At 43.9% G+C, this 27,861-nt stretch overlaps 1 protein-coding gene across 5 annotated transcripts; it reads right to left on the bottom strand.

Annotated features, from left to right (window-relative positions):
- Positions 1-320: 320 nt before the first annotated feature.
- Positions 321-27,593, bottom strand: boc (BOC cell adhesion associated, oncogene regulated). 5 transcript variants are annotated; one of them, XM_061713194.1, is made up of 19 exons: positions 27,373-27,593; positions 19,748-19,852; positions 14,613-14,741; positions 13,258-13,530; positions 9,999-10,145; positions 9,248-9,391; positions 7,969-8,262; positions 7,071-7,343; positions 6,156-6,424; positions 5,884-6,049; positions 5,571-5,639; positions 5,092-5,301; positions 4,552-4,727; positions 4,221-4,443; positions 3,138-3,329; positions 2,845-3,044; positions 2,061-2,143; positions 1,557-1,708; positions 321-1,350 (listed from the first exon to the last, which is right to left on the bottom strand). In XM_061713194.1, the coding sequence occupies exons 3-19, from the start codon at positions 14,722-14,724 to the stop codon at positions 1,181-1,183; spliced, it is 3,153 nt and encodes a 1,050-aa protein (XP_061569178.1). In that variant the 5' UTR covers positions 14,725-14,741; positions 19,748-19,852; positions 27,373-27,593; the 3' UTR covers positions 321-1,180. The 5 variants fall into 5 exon arrangements, with proteins under 5 accessions (XP_061569178.1, XP_061569177.1, XP_061569179.1 ...); XM_061713193.1 differs by having other exon boundaries at positions 19,748-19,849; XM_061713195.1 differs by lacking the exon at positions 27,373-27,593 and adding an exon at positions 22,331-22,345 and having other exon boundaries at positions 19,748-19,849.
- Between the last annotated feature and the right edge of the window lie 268 nt (positions 27,594-27,861).

The following is a 27,861-nucleotide window of genomic DNA, read 5'->3' as shown; positions in this document are numbered from 1 at the left end:
CACATTTGACATATTTTTATGGCTTATTTTTAATTAGAATAGTCTGTATTTCTGTTTTTTAAATTAGAAAAAAAGAAAAAAAAAAGTGACATTTTCTAAACACAAGTTATATTCCATTTAATGAAAAAAAGAATTTAAAAAAAAAAATCCAATTAGCCGTCTCAAAGCTGGCAAACAAGTCTTTAGTCCAAGGAGGGGGATTTAACTTGTATCCTTTGAGGAAAATCACACAACTTCACACTTGTTTTCAGTATAAAACAATGAATTCCTCATAAAATGGTTTTCAAAAGACTGTCTTGAAAAGATGCACCAAAGACAAATCGGTTTCATAAGCTTTTATTTACATGCAATAGTGCTCCAGCATGTTCAGCCACAGGGTGGCTGCACTTTTCAGGGAGAGTTGATTCAGGACCTCCTTCATTTTGATCACAGATGTCTCTGTCAAAGACTAATAATACTTTTGCACCAAGTGAGGGAGGAATAATACTGCCACAGTTGTCACAGCACCCTCACCTGGCAGTCACATAACCAGCAAATATGTAAACAGAAGTGGCTGCAGAACAAGTTCAGCTTATCAGTGACTGAGTTAATTTCCAGAATCTCTCCCATTCAGTGATAAAAAAACACTCCAAAAATAAATAACTATACAATATATAATCTCTTGCACACTACTGAAACAATGATTTATGTTGCATACACTTATTAATAGTATGTTAATGATGAGCGATGCATAATATATTTGTGTTACTGCTATACAAAAAAGACAGCCGTATGCTGAGAAGGTGAAAATGCAACAGAGCTAAAGATCGACGAAGCACCTCGTGATTCAAATGGTCCCTTTATTTCTGTTGTGCTTAAAGCTAAGTACCTAAAGTCCAAATGTTAGGATGGATAGATTTCTACAAGGAATGACAAGAGGAGTGGAGGGGAGAGTCTAGTCATGAAGTGCTGATCTGAGAGGAGTAACATCTCCTCCGGAAACGCAGAGACAGAGTTCGGTGCCTCAACTCCGTTTGTCCGTGACATGGTGCGAGCAGATGGATGAATAAAGTCTTCTTTCAATATGAAAATACCCATATATACAGTATAATCAGACACTTATGTACAAAAGCATAAATATATAAATATCTGTTATACAAAAATAAATATTTCGTCTTGTTTTCATCTGTATAATAGTCTCTCATGCATCTGTAGTGCTGACTGTCCCTTCGTTCTCAACTGACGCCTCGCTCAGGAGGATGTTCACTTCTTGTAAAGTAACTTGGGATTCTGGTGTTGTGGCTGTTGACGACGACGACGTGCTGAAAACACCCTCATCTTCTTGAGGCAGAAGACAGAGAGATGCTGGCTCTGTGGGGAAGAAATGCAGCTGCTTAGAACATTTAAGGTGGACTTGAAGCGCCTTCAAATTCATAAGAATTCAAAAATGTTAGACTTAGTTTCAAAATGTAACTCAGTTATCTTAAGCCAAAGCTCTGTTAGGTCCGAAACAGTTGCGTTTCTGCCCATGTAGTATTAAAAATAGCGACAAAATCCAAATAAGGTTCTACACGTACTTTGAGTTACGTCTTCAGTTTCATCCCCGCCGTAGAAACCGCCATCGTCTCCAATTTCCTGTGACCCAACGAGTCGATGGGAACATGCGAGGAGCTGGAGGTCGGAGTTGTCAAGGGAACAGCAAGTCTGCTCGTGATGATCGGGGACACTGCTGAAAACAAGACAAGCACGCTATAAAAGCTGCAGCTTAAAACCATTTTCTGTGAAAGTTATTATTACGGCATTAGAGAACACACGAGGACCACTCCTTTTTCAAATTTATTTGTGCATGCAAGCGGAAAACCAAGTATTTAATTTGAAACAAATGAATTGAGCTAAAACCATGTTTATTTTGGCTCCTTTGATGTTTGAGTGGCTCATTTATTAATCAGTTTTAGATTCACATTCCTGATCCGTTTGGTTAGTTTCCCCCTAGTTTTTAGTGGCTTTTTTTTGCTCCCCGCTTAACTGATCGCGTCCTTCGAGTGTATTACTCTATAAGTTACCATATACAGTAAATATACCTGCTGGAGTAGTGGTAGATGGGAAGATGTCCATTTGTGTGTGGTAGAAGTGTGTCACACTCCATATCACAATCCACCTCATCCTGAGAAGCAAAAACAAATCTTGATTATATGATCAAAAATACAATAGAAAATGTTGTTTTCAGGGACCATTGTGGAGTTAAAACAACCTGAGATCTACTATTAAATGGTAGAGAGAGTAAACTTTTGTTAAGAACCAAGGCAACTACTGAATGTTGCGCAAACTACTGTCAGCAAGACAGAAAAGTAGGAGAGTGGATCAACTCTGCTTCTAACACTATTTTGATCCAGTTCTATGAAACAGAGGTCACAAACTGCTTCTTGACAGCAGTTTATACAACATTTAATAATCTTGTTCAGCCTTTAGACAGAATGGCAGCAGCAGAGGGTTATCTGTACAAATAAATATTTTTTATGCACTTGGTGTGCACATACAAAGTTCAAATGACCTCACTATGTCTTTAGGGATCCTATCAGTGCTATTTGTTAGGTGCAATTACATATTTGAGTCATGTCAGCAACTTAAAATAACAGTTTATTTTGATGTAGGTCTATTGCCCCAAGGGATGGCTCTAATTGCTATTTTGCCTCAAATGCATCTTTGGTTCTCACCCAAAAGTGCTTCGATTCATGTTTACACGTCTTACCATCGAATAATAGACTCATGGTTGTTGTTTCAACTCAGGAAAAACAGTTCCAACAATTATAACCACCAACCATAACAACCATAACAAACCAAATCAACCTCAACAGTTTTCTTTACCTGGTGTAATCCTGGCAGACAATGTTTGGGGTGGTGAGCTTTGCCGTTGGGAGTGTATTCCCCGTTAGCAGGGTAAACTGCCATGTGTGGATCCAGCGGACAGTGGCCCACCAGGGCCAGGCCCTGCAGGGGGACCATCGTGTACTGGCAGGAAGAAACTGGGGCAGCCACGGCAGGGAAGCACAAGTCTGATGTTTGCTCTGAAATAAGCATAAAAAAAAAACAGTTTAACACACGAAGAGGCAAATATTTGAGTTCTTTTTAAGGTTTAAAGAGATGCAAGGGATGCTTACTCTGTTTGGCCCAAGCTCTCCAGAGGCAGAAGGGGATGAAGGCGACTATGATGAAGACGAAGGCTCCCAGGACAATACCGACGATGAGGTAGGGGAGATCGCCGGCCCGAGGCATCAGTCTGCTGGTGTCTCCTGAGCCGGAGTCCGGGGACTCGGGCTCAGTTGGAGGAGGGCGCTGGTGATTGGGACGAGCTGAAGAGACAAAAAAGTGGGAAAAAAAAACGTTAATAGACTTGTGAGAGAACGGTGTGACAACGATGTTCCTAGATTACTGTATTTCTCTCTTATCATGCCATACATGTCATATTGTGTGGAGGTTTGGGGGAATACGTATAGAACTTATATAGACCCTATAGTTAAACTCCAGAAAAGAGCTGTAAGAATAATAAATAAAGTTTCTTATCGTGACACTACTAATAAATTATTTGTAGAGTCATGCATATTAAAATTCATAGATATTGTATATTTAAAAACATTAGAAATTTTGTTTCAAGTTAAGAATAATAGCCTTCCTGCTTGTTTTCAGCATTTCTTTAAATTAAGAGAGACAAATTATAATTTAAGAAGGCTGTGGGTCTTTGAAAGATGTCGTGTGAGGACTAATGTTAAATATAGATGTGTTTCATTTTTGGGAGTCAAATTATGGAATCAACTTAGTGATGAAGTGAAACTGTGTAAATCTCTGTTGAATTTTAAAAAAATATTGAAAAGTAAAATAATTAAGGATTACAATGCCAAATGATTGGAGTATAATTTGGTTAAGCAGAACAATTTAAAGGGAAATTTCTCTTTTTGTTTCTTTTCATATTGCAGATAATCTGGGTTTTCTGTTGGAAAGTACAGGGTAGGCAAATATAAGCTTTGGCTTCAGCCTATTCCTTTTTCGGTTACAGAGTTTATTATTATTTTTTGTGTGAAACTGATGAGTGTAAACTTGTATGAAAGTGTTTTGTCATTTACACACACACACACACACACAGTTTGAATTGCAAATAATGTAATGTAACCGAAATAAACAATTCATTCATTCATTCATAGATTCACAATAAAATCAGGCAAATTTTCCCCCCTGGATGAACCCACCTTTTGTTTCAAGGATCACTACGTTGCCAAATTCGCTCTCTCCCTTCTCATTGAAGCTCTGCATCTTGATGTCATAGGCCGTCTCTGGCTGCAGGTCAGTGATGGAGTGCCAGTATCTGTCTCCTTCCACAACATCCTTCTTGTAATCACTGTCATTATCGCTGTCTGTGGGCCGGTAGTAGATGTAAAAACCATAGATGGGCGTGTTGTTTACAGGAGTGTACTGTTGGGAGACAAACAAATCCCGTTAAAAACACAATGACCATAAATTAAGACTCTCTTTAACACAGGAAATTAATTCTTTCCACATTTCTATTTCCTGCAGCCTCACCGTCCATTTCAGAATGACGGTGGTCTCGTTGATGGCTTCGTTGTAGGTGATGTAGGGTCCGTCAACGGGACGCTCGTGTGTTCTCCCGCCCACTACCGTGTACGCCTTGGAGGGGGCGCTGGGGGGGCTGGAGCCGATCACGTTCACGGCCACCACACGAAACTTGTAGGACGTACCTAAAAGGAAAGAAGTGAACTTTAGCAATCAGCCTCCCTGGACGGCGAGCTCCCCCCCCGGCTGAAGCTTTAACTTGTATGTTGACTAATGATGTTGTTTTAAGGTTTCCTTTTCAGAGCAAATGATATGTTGATTGTGACCTAGTTATGGTTTTGATTAATGGTGGTAATCACTGAAATGACTCTGAAAACACTCATTATGGTGATAAATTTACAGGCCGTGGGAATGTAATTAAGCGAGGCATCATCATTGTAATTACACGGTGCGACGTCCTCTGACTTCCCCCCGTCACCATCTCCAGCACGTCAGAGCAAACCAATATGAATAACAACATTGTTCAAGCTGCGTGTTTTGTTGACCGACCTTTCTCCAGCCCCGTGATTTCGACAGAGAGCCTGGACGGGGGGATGTTCTCCACTGCCGTCACCCAGTCCTCCCCTGCCTTCTTCACCTTCTTGTACTCCACCCGAAATGACTGGATGGGGAAGCCGCGGTTACCGCGAGGAATCCAAGTCACATAAGCCGACGTCTCCGTCGCCGTGGATACCGTGGGCTTATCGGGAGCTTCGGGAGCTGGAGAGCAAGAGGAGGAAGATTGGAGTCAGATGAACAGCAACAACACAAACATAACTCATAGACAGCAGCAGCAGCAGAAAAAACTAAATGTATCACATTCGCCACTTACTGGGAGCTCATCCTTCAGAGAGAGAAATGCAAGAGAGAGTGAGAATTGTTAGTTAAAAGATGATACGGCTATATGAAAGCATGTAGCTCTGCTAAAGATACAGTAGGTGATTAGTTTTGTTAATCAGAGAAGGATCTGTCGCAGCAGTGATGCTTACGAGAGAGGCTCGGTGAAGGGACAGCCGGAGTTTTTGGTGGATCAATTTGCCCTCCCAGACCTTTGCGACCTGCACACGAGAAAATCAGAAACATATTTAAGACCAAGGAAGTGTCACTTGAGACTTATAAAAAGCACAGTGCTGGTGGTTTGCTGTAGTTTGGTTAGTGCCAAGAGGGAACCAACATCCTGCCTTTAACGATGAGCTTAAGGTTTTTTAAGGTTTTTGCATGTGATTTGTTGTCTGCCTGATATATTGTCAAGATGTGACTGATGCTGACATCCCTAAATCCTCTGCGGGCTCCGTGCTGTACCTTTGCCAGTTCTGAATGTCATCATGGCTGGTTGTCCCAAACCCGCACAGTTCTTGGCAGCCATCTCCACTTCATAGAGGCTGTCTGGCTGCAGCGTGGTCAGAGTCAGCTTTTGGAGAGAGCCTGAGATACTCCTTGTGGTCCAGTCTGCTTGAGGGTCTCCCACCTGAGGGAGGGACGGCAGCCGTGGTTATTTACACACAAAACGTTTGCATTTGAAAAGGCCAGGACGTGATGTAATTTAGTTTTGCAGAAATATCTCGCTGTAGTACCTTTCTGTACTTGATCACATACTCCAGCACGGGAGGTCTCCGTTCATGCCGCGGCTTCCAGGTGAGTTCATAGTAGTCGGCCTTGCCTGTGCGCGGCTGGCTGAGGATGATGGGGGCTTCTGCAGGCAGAACCTGTCCCGGCAGCTCAGAGCAGTCCAGGGGCAACATGGCACCGGTGGCCCCCGGCTTCACAGGGGGCTGCTCTCTCAGCACCTTGTCCGGGCTGAGCGGGCGATAGATGGAGGGAAGCCTCCCTCGAGATGAAATCCCTAAAAAAAAAAAAAAAAAAACCACACACATTATTTCATTTCATTTCATTTCATTTATTCCATTCATGGTATATCTTCTTAACAATTTTGTACAATATTCCAAGAAGTACACATTATCACCATGAAGAAAAGGAGCAGGAAGAAGAAAACTTATGATACCTGCCCCTCTCTGTAAATACAATTACATTGACTTGCTGAACACCTATCTATCTATACATATATAAACAAGAAAACAAACAAAAATACCACTCTTCTATCTATTTTTTCCTCTTTCTCCTTCTTCTTTTTTGTAGGCACTTATCTTTTCCTTTTTAAACATTTTCTTAAGCTGACACAAACTTGTGCAACTTTTCAGTTCCTTGCTTTGTCTATGCCATATTTTTACACCTGTAACAGAAATACACATTTGTTTTATGTTTAGCCTTGCAAAAGTATAGTTGAAATCAAATTTAAGTCTGTTGTCCTCATCCTCAACAAATTTTGTAACTGTTCTGGTAATGATCTTTTTTTTGCTTTAAACATTATTTTTAAGGTTTGAAGTTCAACTATATCCACTATTTTCAATAAACCTGCCGATTATCAAATCTGAAAGCAGGAAAATAAGAGAATAAAACCGATTACAAATCACCAAGCCTCGCCCACGTACCAGTTGATACGGTGATGAGGCGAGCAGATGCCTGCGAGCTGCCCACGCCGTTTTCTGCCATGCACTGGTACAGGCCTTCGTCCTGGAGGGCCACGCTGAGGATGCGCAGCCCACGGGAGTTCAACCGGTGGCGGTTGGACGGGGCGAGGGGCTGGGCGTTGTGGAGCCACGTCACCGAGGGAGTGGGTTTACCGCGGACCTGGCAGATGAAGCGCACCGTCTCTCCAAGCACGACCTCTTTCTGCTGCAGCTCCACCGTCACCTGAGGAGGCTCTGCAGGAGGCACGAGGAGAAATCAGGACACAGAAACGGAGCTCGTGCATGTTCACGCTGGAGCAGTGCTTGTTTTTATATGTGCAGCTCACAAACGTCAAAGTTTGTAGTAACTTTTTGGACAGTATGTCATTTCAGCATTGAAAACGCACCTGAGTAAAACGCTTTCATTATCATGTGCGTGCATGTGCGTGTGGATGATATATGGGATGGGGGGCATGGGTGTAGAGTTAGGCAGGCCAAGTAGTTGATGGTTGGCTGCTTGTGAATGGAGGGGGGAAGACAGAGCTCATTACAACTACAGCAGCACTTAGACTTTAATTAGAGCCAGCTGCAGAGAGACAAGCCCATGACACATTCACAGACGAGCACACACGCAGAGAAAATCACTGTAAAAACAGTCATCCATAATCTAGACACATTAAATCAAGTCCTAGTATAGAATAGAGAGCTCTGTCTTCCTTGCTTCTGCACACATACGGACCCCCGTCTTCAAACCCGCCAAACAGGAGTCAGGGTGATTATCCAATCCACCGCTCACACAAAACTCTCCATTCTTCAGTAAAGAAACGGCTTTTCAGGTATTTATCATTTGACAAATTGATTCAAGCTCCTGCTCACTCACCAAACACTTGCACGTCATAGAGCACGGTGGCGGAGCCGGCCGAGCTGATGCCGTTGTCCGCCCTGCAGATGTAGGTGCCCGAGTCCGCCTCACCGGCCGCGTCGATCAGCAGGTTGCTGAGCAGGAAGCGCGTGTTGTTATGGAAACGCAGGTCCTCCCCGTCCTTCGCCCACGTGACCTGCGGCGTCGGGATGCCGCTGGCCACGCACTCCAGCACCAGCCGCTGGCCTTTGGTCACCATGATGGAGCGGCGCGCCGGCGGGTAGATGATCCGCGCCGCCTCGGAGGTGGAGCCTGGAAAGAGAGGAGCACAGCACGGGCGGGAGATGAGAACTAGTGAAGACTTATGCCTGCTGTCACCGGAATGAGCTCCAGATGTAGAAGAATCAACATCAAAATGGGAAGTCTTCACACTTATGCCTGACTTCGGAGATGCATGAATTGTGCATGTCAGCATGTGTGACGAAGTTCCAGTGAAGATCTAACAATAAAGGTCACACTGAAGGGAAGCGTGCAAAACACATGTGTGCAGTTACAGTTGTCTTTAAACGCAGATATTTTTCTATTAAACCAAAATGTTGCTGGTTTCTTGACGAGAACGATCAGAGTCACTCGCTTCATCTACTCCTTTATTTCAAAAACTCCAGATTCTTACTATTTATGATATCAATATTTTTCAGATATGCGTTTTTATTTATAAGCTAAATTCAAGTGAAGGTAATATTCCTGGACAGTTCAAGACTTACTTTAAATTAAACTCAGTGATTCATTCTTATTCAACTCGACAATCCTCAGATCTTCATCCTCCTAAATTTCTCACTTGCAGAGGTCAATTTTCGGTGAGAAGTTGTAAAAACAATATCCCATGCACACTCACACACATTTATTTTTTGTCTTTATTCTTTATTATTTATATATTGCATTATTAGTTTGCCATCACTTTTGTATAGTTTTACTTTCTGTTTTTTTGTATGTTAATCTTGACATGAAATTTTAATATCTTCGGTGGAGGCTTCAAATAAGCCCATTGGGTTTTTTGCCTCTTCCTGCACCTATAGTGTTTATCATTGATATGTCCTGTATATTTTTTAAAAACTGTGCAAAACAATAACCTAAACTAAACTAAACTAAACTAAACTTCATTATTCCCAAAAGTAAATTAAATAGTTGCAGCGTATATGAAAAAGTCTGGAGAAAAACCAGAACAGATGTAGAGGCAGGTATAGTAATTATGAAAAATGTATCAATCTTAGTGTTGACTTTGGAAGGGATGACTCACGGCGAATGCGTAGACGATCAGTGGATGTAGAGGTTTTAACCTCCTGAGTGACGGGGTTGTACGCCGCACACTTGTACGGACCCTCGTCGTCCTGCGTGGCGTTGGCTATCTGCAGGTTCCCTGATGGCATGATGAGGTAGTTCCCTGCGAGAGAAAGAAAACACGTTAGAACTGAAAGGGGTGACGTGTACTTTACAGTCGGGGTTAGCCTGTTCAGTTTTAAGCTTTATAGCAGGGAGACTGGGAAAAAGACATTAGGAAATTCAAGACGAATAACCGCGACAAAGAGGAGCCGAAGAAAAAATCAAGTCCATGTTGTGAAACAGTGTAACATGAGCCCGATGAGCCATTCCATTACACGGCTGCGCTGCCAGCAGGGGCCACAGAGGGGCGCCGTCGAGTCTGACCGGGAACAGTAAATAAGGGCCTATCAATGTGGTATTCGTTTCCTCACAGATAGGCAGCACATATCAGTACCTACAGCTTCCAGGCATCATCAGCATACCAGCCACAAACCACTGGAGCTTTTCTTCTCTTCCAGGCAACTTAGAAGTAAATAGTTTGAAAAATAAACAAGTGGATTCCCATGTTTCAACATTCTCCAGATAACGGCCTTATCGCTGGTTTTATGAAGGGTCAGATAGCAGGATTATAGCATTCCGGTAAATTATGTAGATAGTATGGGAATTAAGAGGGAAGTGGGGTGAGACCTTGGAAGATGGTAATGGTTTGAAAACGGCAGCGCTTGTACCTTTGGACGTTTCCAGCCATTCCTGTTTGACGCTGTAGCGGACCTGAGCCTTGGGCTGACTCTCGGGGAGGTGACACTCAATCACCGCCGTGTTGCCTTCGTCCACTTCGATCTCCTGCTGGTCGTCAGGCTCGAAGTCCCGCAGTTCTGTAAAAAAAAAAAGAGCGAAAAGAAAAAAAGTCAGCCGTGTCACACGACCTCAACGCAACTCGCTGTTCTTTCATCAGTTTAATAGGCCGTGTAAATCACATCTAACGGCACATGTATACAGTCAGTCCTCAGCTTTACAATTAAAAAAACCACAACACTGGGAGCAATAATAAGGACTTTTTCCATGTGGAGCAGGCCGTCTCTGCTGTGTTGCAACCGTGGCCCCACTGTTCTCTTTCGTCATTTCTTTCCCACTGCTTGTCTTAACATGATCCACTCAAAGTCATCACAATTTGTATCCTTTTTTATTTATTTTTTTAAAGTCATTTCATGTCAAAAGCCCAAATATGGCATCTGTAACATTCAAGTTGGTGTCATTAAGCCTGTCAGATATTACACGAGGATTGGAGCTGGTTCAGAGGCTGTGGGAAACGGGGCAGTGGGATTACTGGATCCATGTGCTGCGACTGTGTCCTGCAGACACACAGTCTGCAGGACAGCAGAGACACTTATCTGACCCCCCGACCTCCTTAAACCCCTGCCTCAACGGCCCAGAGGCCCGGCCGTGGGGTCAGAGGTGTGAGCTATCCATCCGATAGGGTTTCAGAGAAAAATATCCAGTTTGGGTTCGAGAGGAAACAGCAAAAACGCTGCTCTTAAGCGGTGAGGGGGGGGAAAAAAAGCAAGAAAGAGAGAACCACAGTGAGGGTTTAAGGAAAGGAACGACTGGAGAAATCTGTCACAGAGGAGTCCAACAGTGAAATAAAAGATAAATACAACTTCTCCAGAAAAGTAATTAAATGTCTACCAGCCTTTGTTGATTTATTCTTAGCAAACACAAGCTCTCCATTCTTTCCAGAGCTGCTACAACGAGTGTGTTTTTGTTGGACCGGGCCGGCTCTTTGGCAAAAAAAAAAAAAAAAAAAACAACAGAAAAAACACAGAAGAAAAGAAACACAGGGACCACGCTACTGATATTTTAGGTCAGCTGATCAGAGTTTGTATACAGCTGTAGTTAAATAAGCAAAGTTCAGTCCAGGCCACTCTATCTACTGATAGGGGCATTGCTGGGATTTACTCAGAGCGCTGAACAAACACATCCGCAGCGGACGGCTGATTAATTCACCATGAGCGCTAGACCCAACCCCTCCGTCTGCATCTGGAGGGGCTTTAATGGGAGAAGCGGGGGAGATCGGGGTCTACAGGCACACAACATGACTCCATCTCAGACTGTCAGCTCTTATTCTGAAAGATGAGAATCCCAGCCAGGACATGCCAAGCTTTAGTGCCGTGAGTGTGTTTGTGTGTGTTGAGAGACTTTGCGGCGCTCCATTTGCTAAATCAATCAGGTGCTGTTTTTACAGACCCCCCCTCCACCCCCCTCCCGCGCCTTCGCATCTACCCATCCCAAAATCCTCCTGCCCCGCCGCCCCCACAGCCCCACATTCTTCAGCCCCACACGGGTGCCCTTTCAGGTGTGCTTGTGAGCATGATGCTTTTGTGCGAGCATCCTGCACGGACGGAGGATTGATTGTGTGCATAAAAGTGTAGAGGACCTCCCGCACCAGGGCTGTTTGGCAGGACCCACTTAAATATTTCAAGAGACAGAGCATTCATCATCTTTATGTGTAGCAGCAGGAGCCCCGCTTGTGTGCCTTGCTGAATTATAACATGTTTGTGCAACGTGTTGGGAGTTCATGCCGTGAAGATACTGGGGAGGGTGATTGTCAGCACGAGAATTCATCCGAGGAGTTTTTTTTAACTCGTGCCAAAAAAAGAGTGAGCAGATACTTCAGAGCCGAATGGTGCGGCGGGTCTGAAATCAGCAAACCCCGATCACAAAAAAACACGTGCGTACACCCATGAGGGCTCGCACGGAAAGACAAAGCACGTACACACTCCCTATGGAGCAATTCCTTAGGCGATCTGGCGGTGGCCCGGTGAGAGGTCGTTATTAAATTAGAGCAGTTTTTGAAAAGGCAGGGCAGAAAGCCTGGCTCCACATATCAAATATTGTCATCAAGGCATGAATCATCCACCCGCTTGTACATACTCTGGTGGAGAGGAGAGGAAAAAATAGGGACAAGCGAGGCAGCGATGACAAAAGCAGAGGCAACGTGGACGATAATGAAAGGAGGAAAAGGCAGAGAAAGAAAGTGACGGGGTGAAGACGGAGAAATTTGCCAAGAAAAAAATGTGAGAAAGTGTCGAGGTTACGCAGGGTTTCGAGAAGTCGGAGAATGTGACATCACGTCTCATCTTGAGTCAGGATCTTGTCTGGACTGGCCTGAAACACCTCCAGCTACTCCGGCTAAGGCAGCCTCACGCATCAATCACACCACTGCATGTAAAACAATACTGTTAACAGCAGCCTCTTTTTTTCCCCCTAATGCGGTGTTCTGCTGTTGCCTACACCCATATCCTCTGTCCTACCCCCTCTCCCTCACACACACACAACAGTCTTATCTCACTTTCCTCAATAATGGGGTCGTAATTTCTGCTGAGCCCTGCTGTCGGGCCCTGTGGAAAGGAATGTGTGTTGTGGGGAGCAAAGGGGGCCGCTGGAGTCGGGTGGAGGGGGCACTGAGCCCTGGTCCCCTCCTTCCCCGCTGAAGCTGTGGCCTCCGGCCCCCAGGTCCGCTCCATTCCTGCAGCTCAGGTTTCACAGTTTCAAATATAACACCGTACACTCGGACCAGCAAGGCACTAAAAACGTCACCATCAGGAGTCACTGATTTCAGCTCTATTAAAGCAGTGTGACACAGTTTAAAAGCAGATGTTTTGTCGAACTACACACAACGAGCTATGTCAGTTATCAGTAATGCGCAACAGATTCTCAGTGAAAGAACCAAAACTATAACTGGTTTGCATCCTTTGTTAGGATTATATTCAGACGAGCCGCAAGCAGTGGAAAATTACAGGGTTTACAATGTTGTATTGGTAAAGTTTTTAAGCAAACAAATACAACCCCTTCAGCGTCTTTGTTCTACTCGAAGAAAATTAAGTCAAGGCGTTCTTCGGATGCTCTGAAAAACCCCAGGAGGGGCCCGAAAAGCAGCCCCGCGTGTTTGTGTTTATTTGTGAGGGTTTTGTGTGGGCGGCTACTCACTGGCAGCCGTGACGTTAGCAGGAACGCTGGCCAGGGCTCCAGCGCCGGTGCTGGCCACACACTGGTATCTGCCCAGAGTTAGGTTGGAGAGAGCGGGGACGGACAGACTGCCGGGCCCCACCACCACGCCCAGATCGCCGTTCACCAACTGCTTGCCGTTGAGACGCCAGCTGACCTTGGCCGAAGCGGGTCTGGCGACGCAGCCCAACGTGATGCTGCCGCCCAACTTCTGCACGACGGACACGGGCTCTTCAGTGAACACTGGCACCTCATCTGCACAGGACATTATACAGGGCATTAGAGTACAAATTTAAGACACATTTCAACCTCCCAAAGCAGTTTATGAGGAAATATCCTATATTGTTATCATATAATAAAACATCACTAATGTTCCTGCATTTTCATGATAAATTAGCACATATAGCATCAGATTTAAAAATGGCTATCACAAAATCCTTGGAACATGAAGTAGCATCATTAAATGTTAGGTTGTGTTCAACCAACAGTCCCAAGCCCAGAGGCATTAAGTAAAGTACAGCAATGTAAAGGTGAGCTCAGAAATACACCTGTTTTGGATCATTGGAAAAAAAAATGCAAAAGCACAAAGCAATGAAAATGAGTGTTCAGTGGTAATGTAATAAGTCTCAGACCCATCCTTCAAAATGAAACCACAGATGTTTGTAAGGCTATGGTCTGTATTTAAGAATCGCTACAGTAATTGACAGAAATCTTTCTCATCTTCCCATATTGCATAACAGCAGAGCGATCATTAGGCCGTTTACTTGAAGCAGCATTATTCAAATCTAATTTTATTTCTGTTGCGTAAACCTCTTCTCAACTAGGTTTCCTCTTTTGGGTATACTCTTGAAGATGGCCTGGAACAAATGAATCAATTACCCAATTACTTACCAAACTAATTTCTCTCAATGACGAATAGGTAACTAACTGCAGCTCTCCATACAAGGTTTCTTTGATTTTCAGTGCAGCCATGGTGGCTACTGCAGCTCATCCAAGCAGCTCACTTCTTTAAATTTATTTCAAACAAACTGCTGTAGCTGCTGCCAGACATATAAACACTTCCCTCTCTGTATTACAGCCAGAATATGTTGTCCCTGGCAGGATTTATCCTGCATCAGGTGTTTATAAAAACGAATGTAAAAGCATTTGCGTGGTGAGGATAGACTGTGTGAACTGTGAAAGACTGAAGTCATTTGGAGATGTTAAAGCAGTGTGAAAAGTGTTGACTTATCGTTGGAATAAAGTACTTTTTTTCTGTGTGGAGCATTCATATTTTTTAAGTTAGAAAACCAAATCTTTGAGGTCAGTTATGTTATAATCTCTTATTATTTACTCACCAGAGGCTGACGCGCCGCCCTGCAGGCAACACAGCAGTACTGCACCCAGAACGCACAACAATGGAGCTCTTTTCTTTTTCATCCTTGGAGTCCAGTTGCGCTTTCCAGACATCTTCCATACACTACCCTCTAAAAAACACAACAGAAGAGGGTTACATATTTGGTAATGTACCAACATAAGCTAAAATAAATACAGTAATACCTGCAATAATGACAGAACCGTCTCAATGAAACATGTGACATCCACCCAGACAGTGAGCTTGACTTCATGCATGAAACACTGCTCAAATCTAACTTGTATACACATGAACACAAACAGGCAGCCAATAACACAACCCAGGTGAGGTGGTGCACTCTGCACTACCCTCAGCAGCCAAACTCCAGACACAAATAAAGCCTGTCTTTTCTCTCGGCCCCCATCTCCCTGCTGACCCCATCCCCTCCGCCTGCACCCGCACCCATCCAGCCTGCTCTCATCAAAGGGGCGCCCTCATTCTGCGGGCTGCAACCCGAGCCCTCCACCTTCCCGCTCAGGTGTAACTGATACAGGTACAGGGACTCAGAAGAGGAAGGAGGGTGGAAGGGGAGGGAGAAAAAAGGGGAGAAGTGAGGGGGGAGCACACAGGCTGCATTCAAGAGTTAGGACAAAGAGCAACTAATGAGAGGCAGAAGAGGGGGGGTTTGGAAGAAGTAGATATATATATATATTTCCTACAACTGCGAGTAGGAGTGTGTCTAAGATGGACGAGAGGAGTGTTTCTTCATAGGAAAAGGAGAAGATTATGGTAATGGTCAGTTTATTAACAGTTAATGCAGAAAGGGGAGCTTTTCTCTCCCTCGTTGCTTGCTGCCAAGTTTCCCAAATTCTTTCCTGTCAGGTTAAACTAACAACTTCCCTTCAGGATGAGGAGGGTGGTCCTCCAAAACTGAACCTCTCTTTCTCCCACTCTCACATACGTGCAGTACATGTCGCCGAACATGACCAAGTGGCCAGCAGAAATGTCCCAGAAAAAGTGGGAGCAGAGCACAACTTTCACATACATATTTGTCCTGATCCTATTATGGCAGTAGGGATGATTAATGGAGCCTGCTCCCATACACATAAACACACACACAGACACACACACACACACACACACACACACACACACACGCACGCACACACACACACACACACACACACACACACACACACACACACACACACACACACACACACACACACACACACACACACACAACAGGACCAAAGCAGGACAGAAAGAGAATGGAAACTCTTACAGCGCACCTTCATCATCTAATGGCAGCAGTAAAAATGTTTAGCTGCCTGGCACACTTATTGAAAATGAGTAAAGGAGCTGGCTAATGGAAAAATGTCTGCAAATGCTAAACTAGACCACACATTGTTCGGCTACATTTTAATTGCATATTATGATTGTGTAAACAATATTGAAATGATGAATTCTCAGGACATTAACAGAAACAAAGCAGCACTCACATTATAAAAAAAAAAAAAAGAAAACACAATGTGAATCAGCAGCCAATTTATACATTACATTTTTGGTCAGTTTGGAAGCTGCAGAAACAAGTTGTACTGAAAATACTGACTCATTCACACAACCGCTAGCCAATAGAGATGGTGGAGGATGGCCTGTCTGCACTGCCTTAACATTCTGGTATATAAATGAAAACAACACTTTGTGTTTCTTTAAACCAAACACAATCGTCTTGTGTGGCCCAGAATCCTGCAATGGCCCAGCTGCAAATAGTGTCAAAAGGGAACTTGTTTTAGTAAAACAGGTGGGCATAAGGAGAAAACTAGTTAGACAGCAAACACTCTTTGTAGATATTTAAAAGCATTCATTGAAAAATCAAAGCTGGGCTGGGAATTAAAGCCATTTCCTTTGCAGATTTTCTTTTTCGATATTTGGGTTTTGCAGAAATCTAGCTGCAATGGTATGTACCAGTGCATGAAGACCGCCCCTGCCCTGTTGTGAGTTACAAACATATTCTCTTTCAATATCTACTGTAAAAGCATTCCCTGAAAATAAAAAACAAAGTGGATCTGCCTCAATGTGAGACTCAAAACTTCATCAAATGTTAGCAAGTAAGTTGCTAGTTTGGGGGTTGTTTGCTGCAGCAAATACGCAGCAATAGTCATTATTTTGAGTTGGGGTTCTTACCAACTGTTAGTTCTGGTCTTGTTGTAAGCTACTAACTGCTCTAATGTCATTGTTCATTTTTTTCTAGTGTTGATTTTTATATTTTTATTTATTCATTTATCTTATGAAAAGAAGAAACTATCAGGTTTCCTGACAAAAAACAAACATTGACACTAAAAGCCTGTCCTCTTTTACATACAAGTAGTAATTTTGTTTGACCAATTTTCCGCAACTTCTCAAATGTTGACTTTTAACAGGTTTTTTTTTCCACTTTTTAAAAATAATTGTAACATCACGTTGCTTTTGAATGGACACAGATAGTGTCTCCGACTATGAACTGCAGTCAGAACGCTGCCCGTTTGATTTGCACCCTCATCCACACGCGATGCCCCATCCCTAGCCGGCTCACTCTGTAAACAAACAGCAAGCTGCTGTTGGTCTAAGAGCAAGCAGAGCTTAAGGTCTGCGGCTTCTGCGGCCAGTCGCCGTATGGACAGAACCCACGACAGCTGCCCATAAAAGACACATACATGTGTATCGAGCACCTGTCCCCAATCGTGGGAGTCTCCAGCCGTAAGCCACAGCCATCAGCCAGCCGACTGAACCCAGGGCAGGACACGCTCTGCAGCCGTGACGGCTCTAACCTGTCCAGTTTTCCTCCAAATAAAAGCAATGGGAGCAGGAAAAAAGATTGTGTTGTTGTAATAGCGGTATGTGTGCAGGCCCCTCACACATCATCCCTCCCTTGAAGACAGCCGTACTCCTCTGAGCCTGTCTGTCTGATTCATTGGTCAGCTGGGTCCTGTGTTTGCTTAGCAGATACCCTGTCTCGAGATGAAAAGTTGGCCTGACATCTATGTTCAACTTTTTCCACAGACGCTGAGGGAGAAGAGACTCCTACGCATCAGTGAAACTGATAAAAAACAGAGCATTCGACCAGACAGCTCCCCTAAATTAAGAGGCCAGATGATGTGTATGCATTTTGTCACCGCCTCCTAATAAAGAACAATCCTACACGGCAATTTAAAATATGGTGAAATGAGAGTGCAGAGAGAACTGAGAAAACATCGAAAATCTGCCGGTTGTTGCAGCTGCCATTTCCAGAACTGGAGAACGATTTCTGTAATCAGGTTGAGTAATTGAGACTTGGCGAATGTCTTCTTAATTTGGATTCAACTATATTTAAGACATAAAACACGATTTGGGGTTTAAAAAAAAAAAGAAGAAAGAAAGGCAGGACTGCAAGCTTTTGTAAAGCTGCTCTGAATACCAATTTTTTCAACAATATTGAAAACCTTATGATCCGCCCCATGGATCAGTTGGATCAAAGACGTTGCTAAAGTTAAACTATTTGGGATGATTGGTTCCAAAGTTGAGCTGTTATAGTGTTCATCTTAAAAGCTGCTTTTTTACATTGCAATTACTGGGAAGGATCATTTTACCTAAAGAAAAAAAAGAGTAATAGAAAATAGGTAGCCTCGTGAAATGGGCACACTCTGCTGGGTTTTGGCACCAATGGCTCACTTTCTGTAAGCCAGCTCTGGTCCAGTAATTGTTGCCAGATTTGGTCGGCTTTTTAGGGGTGGGGGGCGGGGGGTGTTGGGCCAGTTAGCTTTTACTCATAACACACCCTTTAAGGGATTACAGCGTGTTCAAAGGCTGTTTCACTTTAATGGTCATCACTGGGAGATCTGAAAGCATCTTGACTTTTTTATGCTTGTGAAAACATGCATCTAGATCCCGCTTCAAGAACTTTAGACTTGTCAGAAATAGTTTGTGACTCCAACTGGACAGAGCTATAAATACTTTAAAAAAAAAGGTCTAAATGCAGATTTCTATGCACTTCTCCATGTGACATGTCTGGAGGGTGTGTGTATCCCCCTGGAGAGGATGTGAAGGACCAGCTAATGAACAATTTAAGAGTGTGTTGGTGGTGTGCAGGCATGCAACCTGACTGTAGCTATGTAAGTATATGTTGTTGCGAAGGAGAGTCACTTGACAGAAGTTCATTGTGAGCGTGCTGAGTAAAGACACCGTGGCCCCCGTTCTCTCGGGCCACTGCCGATCCCATTGTTTCCCTGCGTCCGTGGATAAATTCATTTTGACAACCCTGCTAATTGGATAAAACCAGAGTGGAGCCTCCTCCCTGAGCTCTCACATTCCATCTGCTTTCTGGCACGGAGAAGACACACAAGAGGGAGGAGGTGGTGAAGGGGTAGCGGGGTAGTAACTCCTTCCGAGGAGCTGAGCTGCTGAATATTTATCACCTTGCCAAATTCCCCTCTCAGCGCCCCCCCCCCTCCCAAACCTTCAGTTTTACGTCTTTTTACACCCCATGTCCCCCCCTCCCTCAATCAAGTTTCTCCAAACACCACAAAGCCCCCCCCCCCTTTAGATAAACACATGCGGTGTCAAGTGTGAGGAGTGCCGGGGGTTCAACTGCCCCGCTCGGGCCCGGAGCCCACAATGCTGCGCCGCATAGCTACCATGCGGGAGGCCGGTTGCCCCTGGCGACGCTAACAGGCAGAACGCACCTTAATAGAGTGGAGAGTCATTGTAAAGCAGTGAGCCGGTGCACAGACAAAGACCCCGCAGACCCCTGGAGAAAAGGGAGACGCTACTCTGAAGGGCCTGGGGAAGAGCTGATGGGCCTCGTTCAATGACCAAAGAGAGAGAGAGGGAGGGGGGGGGGGGCTCAATGACCAAGAAGTTGGAGAGTGGAGAGTTTGTGGAGGCGGGAGGGGGGGCTATCTGCCTTTATGGATTGATGTGAGATGGGTGAATGGGGTTTATGGGGGCAGTAGAGGGGGGAGGAGGTTGACTGAGAAAGCTGAACAGCGACTCAAATTAATAGAGAGGATGTCAACTGGCAGGCGAGCAGGAGGGGAGAGCAGAGTCTTGTCAATAAGAGGGAGTGTTTGAGAAAGCGTGTGTGAGAGCGTCCCTGAATGTCCCAACATATTTTCCACTCACTCTGTCAATCTGCTTTCTGGCCTCTTGGCCTGGCGTGGGGTTTCCGCTGAGTGGAGCAGGAAGAGGATAGTCCTGAGGTTGCTTAACAAGCCAACACCACACCTGCTTTACCATCACGCCATCCAGCAAGGGGAGAAGGGGAGATATACAAAACAGGGAGAGGAACTTTAAGGATGCTTTTTATTATGAAACAACCTATTAATTCTCCATGAATCCTCATCTTTTCACAGAGCCAGTAGTTCATGTTGCTTCTTCTGTCAGATCATGTGACCGATATTGGAAAACATTCATATTCACTATGGATTAATATGTTTATTACTTTTTGGTTAAAAGAGCATCTATTCACTGCATTTTATAAAATTAAAAGGCCAAGCTGAGCCAATCAGATGTCATCTTTTTTCTTTTTTTTTTCTTTTTCATTTTTTTTAAACAGGAAATAATGCAGAAAAAGATGATTGGACTAAGTTCACAATTGTGTAATGTCACATATTTAATCCAACAAGGCAGATAAAGCTCCACTGTAGCAGAGGAACCATCTCAGATTAGTAAACGGTTCCACAAACTGCCTAGTTTGGGAAGTTAAAATCACCCCATCAAGTTCAATTTCCAGTATGCACTGTCATCCAGATCATGGTAACTCTTAAAGGACTGAAACATGGCAACTGGGTTTTTTATTCTTCAAAATGTGTCACCTTCCATCCAGAAGGCATTCTTTGTTGAGGAAAAGGCCCAAACCCACTTTTCAGGATAACTCTGTACTAACACTGTACTGTATGTACATGTATGCAAATACTACTGGACAAAACCTTGAAGCTTGGTAGCAGTCTCAAAACCAGTGTCCTGTTTTAGTCCAGCTTCATCCGCCACATTTCAAAAGTAAGTGACATCTAGTGGCCGCATGACAAACTGCATGTGAAATACATTCAGGCAACAGAACATGAGGTGTAAAAGAAGGAAATCTGACTTCAACGATAATCTTTTCTGGTTAATAATAAAGAAAAAACGAGCACAAGCTAAACTTAAGTCCAAAATATAACATATCTAGGTACAACTGCAAGCCCCCTCAAATAAAAAAAAAGATTTGGAACTAAGTTCTCCTTCTACATCCTTAGATTTCCATCATGGAGAAAAAACAACCTGCGTAAACCTTGAACAGCCTCGCTGCCAAATCCTTCACTCAACTCCAGGAAACTGTTTTATCAATACTGCTGCCTATAATCCAACCAACAACGATACATTGTCTGGGCACAAATGGATACATGTGCACAATTTTCTCATCAAGGTTACAATATTATCAGCGTGTTGTTGTTTGTTATACACTTGCAAGAAACAAGTAGAAGATAATGTTTGAAGAGAGAAAGAAACTGATGCTGAGCATAATTTCCAGGCGTATTTCTGTCATACGCCCGGAAATGCAGTGTTTCACAACGACACGTCGCTGTTGAGAATACACGCTGCTGCAAAGCTTCAAGGTTAATGCAAGCTGAAATAGACAGTTGCTATACTTCTCTGTTTCACCCCTCACCCCCCACCCCCCACCTCTCTCTGACGAGAGGAGAACCTTATGGAGTCTTATTTGGCATGAAAATCCTGCTCAACAGGTGGAGAGGGGACCGGTCCAAATCCTCCGCTCAAAACATCACTCGTTCTCATGCCATAAAATTACACATCAAAAGCCTCTAAGCATCCCTAACGAGGCTGAGAATGTACCCCCTCCTCCTTCATAATGCTCCCACACTCACACACTCACACACACACACACTTTTCACAAAGTATTAACGAGCTATATGCCCATCCAAGCCTTCCTTCACCCTCTAAAACCAGCACTAACGAGCCACAGAGCGTCTCAAGGATTAACGAGAGATCTGGACAGGCCTGCAATGTGGGGGTGGGGGGGTGGGGTGTGTGTGATCAATTAGGCACCACTGCATTTGCATAATTTAGATAACGAAGCAGAATTAACCATGGAGAGCTAATTATGGTGCCATGTTGGGCACATACACCCACATTCCTCCCAACGGTGTGGGATGCCAATGTGCCCAGCAAGGCCATGGGAACAGGATCGGATCATCGCAGTCGGAGGTGGAGGGGAGGATGGATGGATGGATGGATGGATGGATGGATGGATGGATGGATGGATGGATGGATGGATGGATGGATGGATGGATGGATGGATGGATGGATGGATGGATGGATGGATGGATGGATGGATGGATGGATGGATGGATGGATGGATGGATGGATGGACGGATGGATGGATGGATGGATAGATAGATACATACATACATAGATACATACATACATAGATAAATACATACATACATACATACATAGATACATACATACATGCATATATAGATACATAAATAGATAGATACATACATACATAGATAGATAGATAGAAAGCAATATTGTGAAAATTATTACCCAGAATTTCAGAGTACTCATTACGTAAACACACACTACCCAACGGTTACATATTTCATTTACCCGCAGTCATTCTTTCCCTGCACACACACACACTCAGTGACACATAAGCAAGCAATCACACAAACTCCTGTTACGTGGTAAAAGTATACTCACAGAGGCATATAAATATGCAGACCTCAGGAAGTTTTTCCAACACCAAACGTCAACAGGCTAAAAAACAGGCTACCACTTATCCCTGGGCCAAGAGATACTATACCATACATGCACACCGCAGCACTCATGCATACCAACACAGACTTTCATAGTTGTTCATACTGTATACGAAGGCTGCTCCCTGTGTGTTCCTGCATCGACGAGAGGGAGGGATGCAGGCAGGGAGGAGGGATATGAGGTGGGTTAAAGGGGCCCCAAACTCCTTTTGGCAGCTCATGCATCAGAGTGAATGGAACCAATTATAAATCAAGAGCAATTTCTCCCCATTATTCAGCAGGAACCCGGAGAAGAAGAAGAAAAAAGGAGAGCAAGAAACTGCCTAGCCCTACAAGTCTCAGTGGGAGAAGAAAGACGGAAAAGAAAAGCAGAGCGGGTGAAATACTATATGAAAAACAGATATGAAAAGGCTTTAGGAAAGAGAGATAAGGCAAAGGGGAGGAAAAAAATAGAGATGGGGGAATGAACGGAGGCTGGAAAGTTATATGGGACAGTCGAAGGACAAAGTTTATAGCAAAAACAGATATGAGTGGGAATAAGAAAAGAGAGGCAAGGCAGGAAATTGAACCGAAAGTGAAGCAGTGGGGCGTCAGACATGTTGAAGATAGTGCAACTGGGTCGGTCTGCTGCATGTGAAGTGAAAGCTGCAGGGTCTGAAAGTGTTTCTTAAGAGGAGAAACAGCTGGAGGAGCCTGGTTTCAAAGAAAGCCATCAGTTGTAGGAGCTGGATTTGTGGCACGTTGCAGAGCAACCATTTGTCCTGTCACTCAGAGCCACAGATGTGCATGATCCTGCTCTGAATTATCATAAAATAAGACTTCACACAGATACAACTTGGACGGCAGACAGAGACTCTCTGTCTATGGAAAATTCCAGCTCTGATAACCTCAGGGGCCCAATAACTAACTAATCTGGTGCCCAGTGATTTATTCTGTTGAATCATGTCTTCTCCTGCCAGTTTGACATTCTTCAATGATTAGTTTTCTCTCTCGAGTGCAACACAATAAATCTGATTACTGGTTAAAGCCCTGGAACAGAACCCAGATTCCCTGTCATGTCTTTTGACTGCTTTTATTGTTGCTCGCACATGCTGGAGAAAGGCACACAATGTGCAGTTAATATTCCGTCAGTACAGTTTGTAGTCAGACATCAAACCAGTGCGAGTGAATGCACAGAGGAAAAAAAAGGGGGCCGAAAATGAGGCTTGAGCAGAACAGTCTCAGTCAGAGAGCAATTTTGAGCCCGTATGTGAATGATCTATTAGAGCGTCTGAGTTGGCTTTGGCTCGTAATAACACCCCCTAATCTTTGTCCAAATATCTGCTTTGCACACACAAGACTGTTTGTCTACACACACACACACAGCTCTCCAACAAGAGTCTGGAGTTGATCAATGATCTAACGATGCTCGCCCAGCAGTTAATACGTGTGTGTTTGCATGTGTGTGAGTGGAAGAAAGAGAGAGTAAGCAGAGTGTGGCTGGGGTAACTTCATTAACTAGTGAAGAGCTTCCTAGTTTGCTTTAAGTAGTAGAACAAATCAACTCAAGTCATTTAAAGGATTAGGATAATTCCTTTTAAGCTGCTAAAAACAATTTATACTGTTTGTATCTGTGGCTTTCTGGGAGGGAAAAGATGCACATACAGTATATATCACTCCCCAGTTACTTTCCATTTCTTATGTTCAGTTTTTCATCTTTTTCAGACATTCTCTTGATCCAAGCCTCCCACACTGTCAGAACTTTCTCCTTCACTTTTTCTCAGTGTTTTTTTCTACATTGCATTCCTTCATCTCCCTATTTGTGGCAGACAGGGAGGATCAGGAAAGGAGAAGTATGCAGCCCCAAGGGGAGGGGATCTGGACCCCGGCCACCTGCCAGTCCAGGTGTCCCTCCTTGGTTATCCAATGTCTTGACTGGACACAGAAACTCTCCCGGGCCCAGGCCTCCAATCTGTCAGTGCCTGAGGGCTAATGCACCGTATGTCAACAGGCCAACAATGTTTGCCAGTGAAAAAATGAAGTGGCCTTATTTGGCAACGAGTTTGTTCCTTCCTGATTTATGAAAAAAAAAAAAAAAGATCAACCCAGAAAACAACTCTTACTGAAATTCTACACTCCCATTTTTCTCTTCTGCCTTCGTGTCTTGAGCTCTCCTAATACACTCATCTCAAAACAACAACACAGGTGAGTCTCCTAAAATTACAACTGATGCATTCCAGTGCGAGGAGATGGTCTTGATTGGACATCTAACACGCACACACATCTTCAGTAAAAACCCACAGATTCAGCCTGCGGGCTGTTTTGACTGCATGAGTGTACCCGCTGTCAGACAGATGAAAGCCTGCCCTCAGGAAGGATTTTTTTTCCCTCCTTTGTCAATTAACACTAATGTTACACCCACTACAATAACAATGCTGCCACAGTCAGGCCTCCTGGCATCCCAACCACGGATCCAAGCAGCAACATCAGACCTCATGGACTCTCTGGCTGCTACTAATCCTGAGCTGAAAACCGACCAACAATCTTTGACTTACATCCAGATGTAGAAACACCCAGACGAGAGTGAAACAGGTTGAAATCTATCCTCGAACTCAAATCACACATCACACTTCAATATGGCAAAGTTAATTGTAAAATAACACTGAGATATGAGTGAGAAACTTTATTTTTACTGGCTGCACACCCAAAGAAAATAGTAACTTTACTTAACAAGCTATGATGGTATAATAGATCTGCCCCCATAGACTGGATAGAAAACTATCCAGCAGCCAGTGGCAAAACAGTGGAAACTTGCAGCTTTTCTTTTTTTCTCTAACGTCTGTTTGGCCACTAACCAAAATCAATGAAATTCAATTTCAAACCTGTGTTGTCAAGCCCTGCTGGTAAAAGTCACAGCATATTCTTTAACAAAAAGACAATAAAGTCAGGATCTACAGGTTTTTTTATACATATCTTCGCTCAGATTCAGTCCCAAAAGCCTTATAAGAGAGTAAAGGAATTTATTAAGCCTCCAAGGCTGATTTAACTGTCATTTCAATCATCTGATTGTAAAAATAAACACTTATAAATTCACTTATAGGTACTGGAAATGTCTCTGTGATTTAAACTAGCATTCTTTATGCGATATAGTCAGCTATTACTAGATTTTAAGCACGCTCATAAACTTGAACTACGATATATTTCACATTGTTTCTTGAAAATGGTTTGAACCTATAAACAAAAACTGCAAAAAAAAAGCTGCATGGTCATTTTTTGTGACGTCTTTGTCTTTAATGGGTCTAACGTTTCAGCTCTGGATGAAAAGACAACAAGGGGAACATTTTCATACCTCCACATGCTGCTTTGGCAGCATAATAAGGGCCTGACCATTATAATCATGCGCTGAAATAATTAAAAATCAAAAGGCATTATCATACTTCTACAGGGACCTGAAAATTGTCTTTTGTGAGTGATTTTGAACCTGTTTGGTTCATTATGAACTCATGTGTAATCAAAAGGGCTGAAGTAGTGTGAGAAACAGGCAGATAATCAGGCTAGAATCATTTAGTTCAACTTTGATCCACCCGCCTGTCAAAGATGATTAACAAAAACAACAAACCCTGCGATCAAACAACAAGGCTCCTTTTTACTGAGACCAATTAATTCCCTCATAGGCTGTGCGCCTAATTGGAGGAGGCCAGGCCATTCGTTTCGACTTTTAATCCAAGTGACATTGATTCAGCTGGAACAATCAGACCCTCTTGTCTGGTGCCATGTCTGTCATTTAATGGCCGAGGTTCCCTCATGAAAAAAAGGCAGCAAAGACTAAATGTAATCCAAATGACAAAACGACACCTGGGGTTGGAAATTTGAGCCCCCGCGGCTGTTCCTGCAGGCCTCCTCTTCCTCCTCCCATGATCAAACCCCAGCCAGCGCTCATTAGGAACCCGTGGGGAACTAGCAAACCTCTTGTCATTGATTCCCGACCTGAATGAGAGAGGATGATATGGGGAGAGACTCTCCTGACAGCGCGTACATTCCTGCAGGGCAGCTGTCAGTTTATGGGAGGCTTTAATGAGGTCTTTCTGACTCCAGGACTTTGGTTTGGGGGTGAGGGGGGGATCCACTCAGGTATGTTGTTTTGGAATGTGGATGGTCACATTACAATCTGCCCTGGCCTTTCACAGCAAAGGGGGTAAAGGAGATAACACGGGGTATCTCTATCTAACTAGGTATAAAACAGACTTGAAAAACAGTAATCTAGGAGAATTTAATTCAGTTGCTTTGCTTTTCTTAACACAGACCAGACTGGAAGACAGCACATTCCAGCACTACTTAGTAAAGGCGTCCCAAGGATGTTACAGGGGTAAATCTGGGATGTCCTATCCATCTCACCCTATGGGAGCGACTATAGGCTGCGGCCTAGACACATCACCCCAAGAAAAAAAACACACACATTCTCTCATGTCCCAGAAAACACAAATTATGAATCACTGCGACGTGTCACAGGGGGCCCCGATGGCCCTCCAAAGACATGTGGCTGTGCTGTAATAGCCCGCATATACAGGCAGGAGATAAAGGAAAAAGTTTTGGAAAACATGGACGCAGGGCTCATCCAATCAACAACAGGCTAAGCCCGACAACAAAGTTAACTCTTCTTATTACTAACACGCCTGCAGCCGAGGAGCGAGACGCGCTTTTATGGACGACAAAGAGAGGGATGCACATGGTGCCAGGAAATGTGAGGAAAAGTGATCACGGATACGTAAGGAAGTTAAAAGAAAAAGGAAAAAAAGGAGCTATCAAAGTAGGAACTGACATGAACTAAGATCTAAAACTCCCAAATAAGCCTTTTCTTTGTAGATGAAGCAACATATGCGTCGGGGAAGAGTTCCGACTGGCAGGAAACGCGCATCAGAACTGATACATTAATGTATAACTTTGTAATAAATGTTCATAAACAGCGCCGCAGCAAGTCGGACTGCATGGGAAGGATAAAAAACTTACCAAAACCGCTCAGCTTTGGTGATCAAACTTCACAAGAGCTTCCCCTGGCCTCTCTGCTGAGTCCTAGTCCCAAAGCGCGACTCTTTTCCTCTTTGCCTCTCCTTTTCCCCTTCAGAACTGAAGCCTCGCCGCGTTAGTAATTTACTGCGATGCCACCGACATTTTCTTCGGCTCCCCAAGTTCTCACATTGAAAGGCCGTTTTTGGATGACTGCGCTCTCAAACAATTCTCCCTTTTGCGACGCCTTTTTCGGGTCCTCCCACTTTCCAAGGCAGGAGGAGGGATCTGAACAATAGGGACTAAAAGACTGATTTATGGTCCCGCGTTACCAACGCAGAGCCTACGGGGCGCGTCGCCGCGTACCCTACGCCGTAGGCTGCAGCCTCCAACACTTTTTTGTGTTTAAAAACTGTAAAGCAGAAATGTTTTGCATGACGAATGTATAAATATCAGTAGGAAAAAAGTGTTTAAAATCTAAGTTCTTGTGAA

Source organism: Cololabis saira, chromosome 22, assembly GCF_033807715.1.
Source record: "Cololabis saira isolate AMF1-May2022 chromosome 22, fColSai1.1, whole genome shotgun sequence".
NCBI lineage: Eukaryota > Metazoa > Chordata > Actinopteri > Beloniformes > Belonidae > Cololabis > Cololabis saira.
Note: the sequence above shows the minus strand (reverse complement) of the source record. Positions and strands in the feature narration are given on the sequence as shown.